Genomic DNA, 1350 nt, shown 5'->3' on the forward strand with positions numbered 1-1350 from the left:
TGCATTTAGTTTGTTTGGGTGCCGTTAGGCGAATGCTACACTGTAAACCCGAACAGTTATACTAACTAAGCCATATTGTCCGTCACTTCCGGCTGCTGCACAGGTGGTGGAACCGAACATGGACGTATTGTATATTATATTTATCATTATTAAATATCAGTTTCATCAGTAATTTTGAAAAATTCTTTCAAATAAAAACGTTTATTCAGTTGAGCCACGTGCTTCTAGATAACTGGACTTTTTATTTCTTGTTTAATCATGTGATCCACATCATAATATAATTCAAACAAACTTTATTTATAAAGCACCTTCCTTACAGAAATACAAAGTGTTTTACAGACATAATGAACCAGTACATCATGTTTCCATGAGTCGAACTTAAAGAACTGAAACATTTCAAAAGATACCTGGCACCTTAGCACGTGCTAACATTAGCATGTTGCTAGCAGGCTCTCTCACCAGGACACAGGAGAGCAGTGTTCGATTCCCATGTGAAACCATCTGTTTATATCGTAACCATGACAACGGCGACTGTGTGATGTTGAGGAAGTTCTTATTTTAAACACGACCTTTTCTTAAACCTAACCGAGACATGTAACCATGACAACCAAGGCCCGGTACGGGTGCCGCTGTAGGGGGGCGTTGTTTCTGGAGACACTACTGGTGCCACCTGTACCTGTCCTGACACATCCAGCGGAGTGATACCTGGTTCACCACCTGGGCTCCTGCGTCACTGCCCCGGGCAGAAGGGGCAGGAGTTGTTCTTGCTGGACTGCAGCCACATGCGGATGCAGTCTTTGTGGATGGTGTGGGCGCAGTTCAGCGGGTGGCGGCTCTCTGGATCCACCAGGTTCTGGCACATCAGGCACAGTTTACGGACCCCGCCGCCCTGACCGCCGCCAGGCGAAGCTCTCTGCGGGGGAGGGGTCGGCCTCTGGATGGGACCCGGGGGCATGGGCCGGCTGATGGGCCCCGGGGCCAGCCTCTCGTTCTGAGCCAGCTTGAGGCCGACCTGCTCGATGACCTCCTCCATGGACATGCCGGCCAAGGTGCCGCGCGAGCTCTTCACCTGCTGCAGCAGCGACGTCAGCTGGGCCCTGTTGCATTGTGGGAACCGAGCCCCGAGCTTCTCCAGGACTTTGTCTAGTTTGCCGGCGGGGGCAGAGGTGGCGGCAGCAGCAGCGGGGGGAGGTGGGGAAGGAACCACAGGGTGGAGAGGTTGAACAGGGGGCGAGGGGGAGAGACTGAGAGGGGGGGTCACCCTCACTGGTGCTCTGATGTGGGGCTGGAACTGAGGCTGGGGCGTCTGCAACTGGTGCTGCGGGGGTGGGGAGGGCTGGAAGTAATGTT

The 1350-nt window shown here is 52.9% G+C and overlaps 1 protein-coding gene across 1 annotated transcript; it reads right to left on the reverse strand.

Moving 5' to 3' along the window:
* Positions 1–276: 276 nt before the first annotated feature.
* LOC147819621 (RING finger protein 214-like) lies at positions 277–1345 on the reverse strand (the record flags this gene model as incomplete). The annotated part of the gene is made up of 1 exon (XM_087172051.1): positions 277–1345. A coding segment is annotated over one exon (615 nt), but the record flags the coding sequence as incomplete, so codon positions are not given.
* Positions 1346–1350: the final 5 nt, after the last annotated feature.

This window comes from Seriola lalandi, unplaced genomic scaffold (genome assembly GCF_002814215.2).
Source record: "Seriola lalandi dorsalis isolate HSWRI2012SDOR001 ecotype SW California unplaced genomic scaffold, Sedor1 jcf7180002051707, whole genome shotgun sequence".
Lineage (NCBI taxonomy): Eukaryota > Metazoa > Chordata > Actinopteri > Carangiformes > Carangidae > Seriola > Seriola lalandi.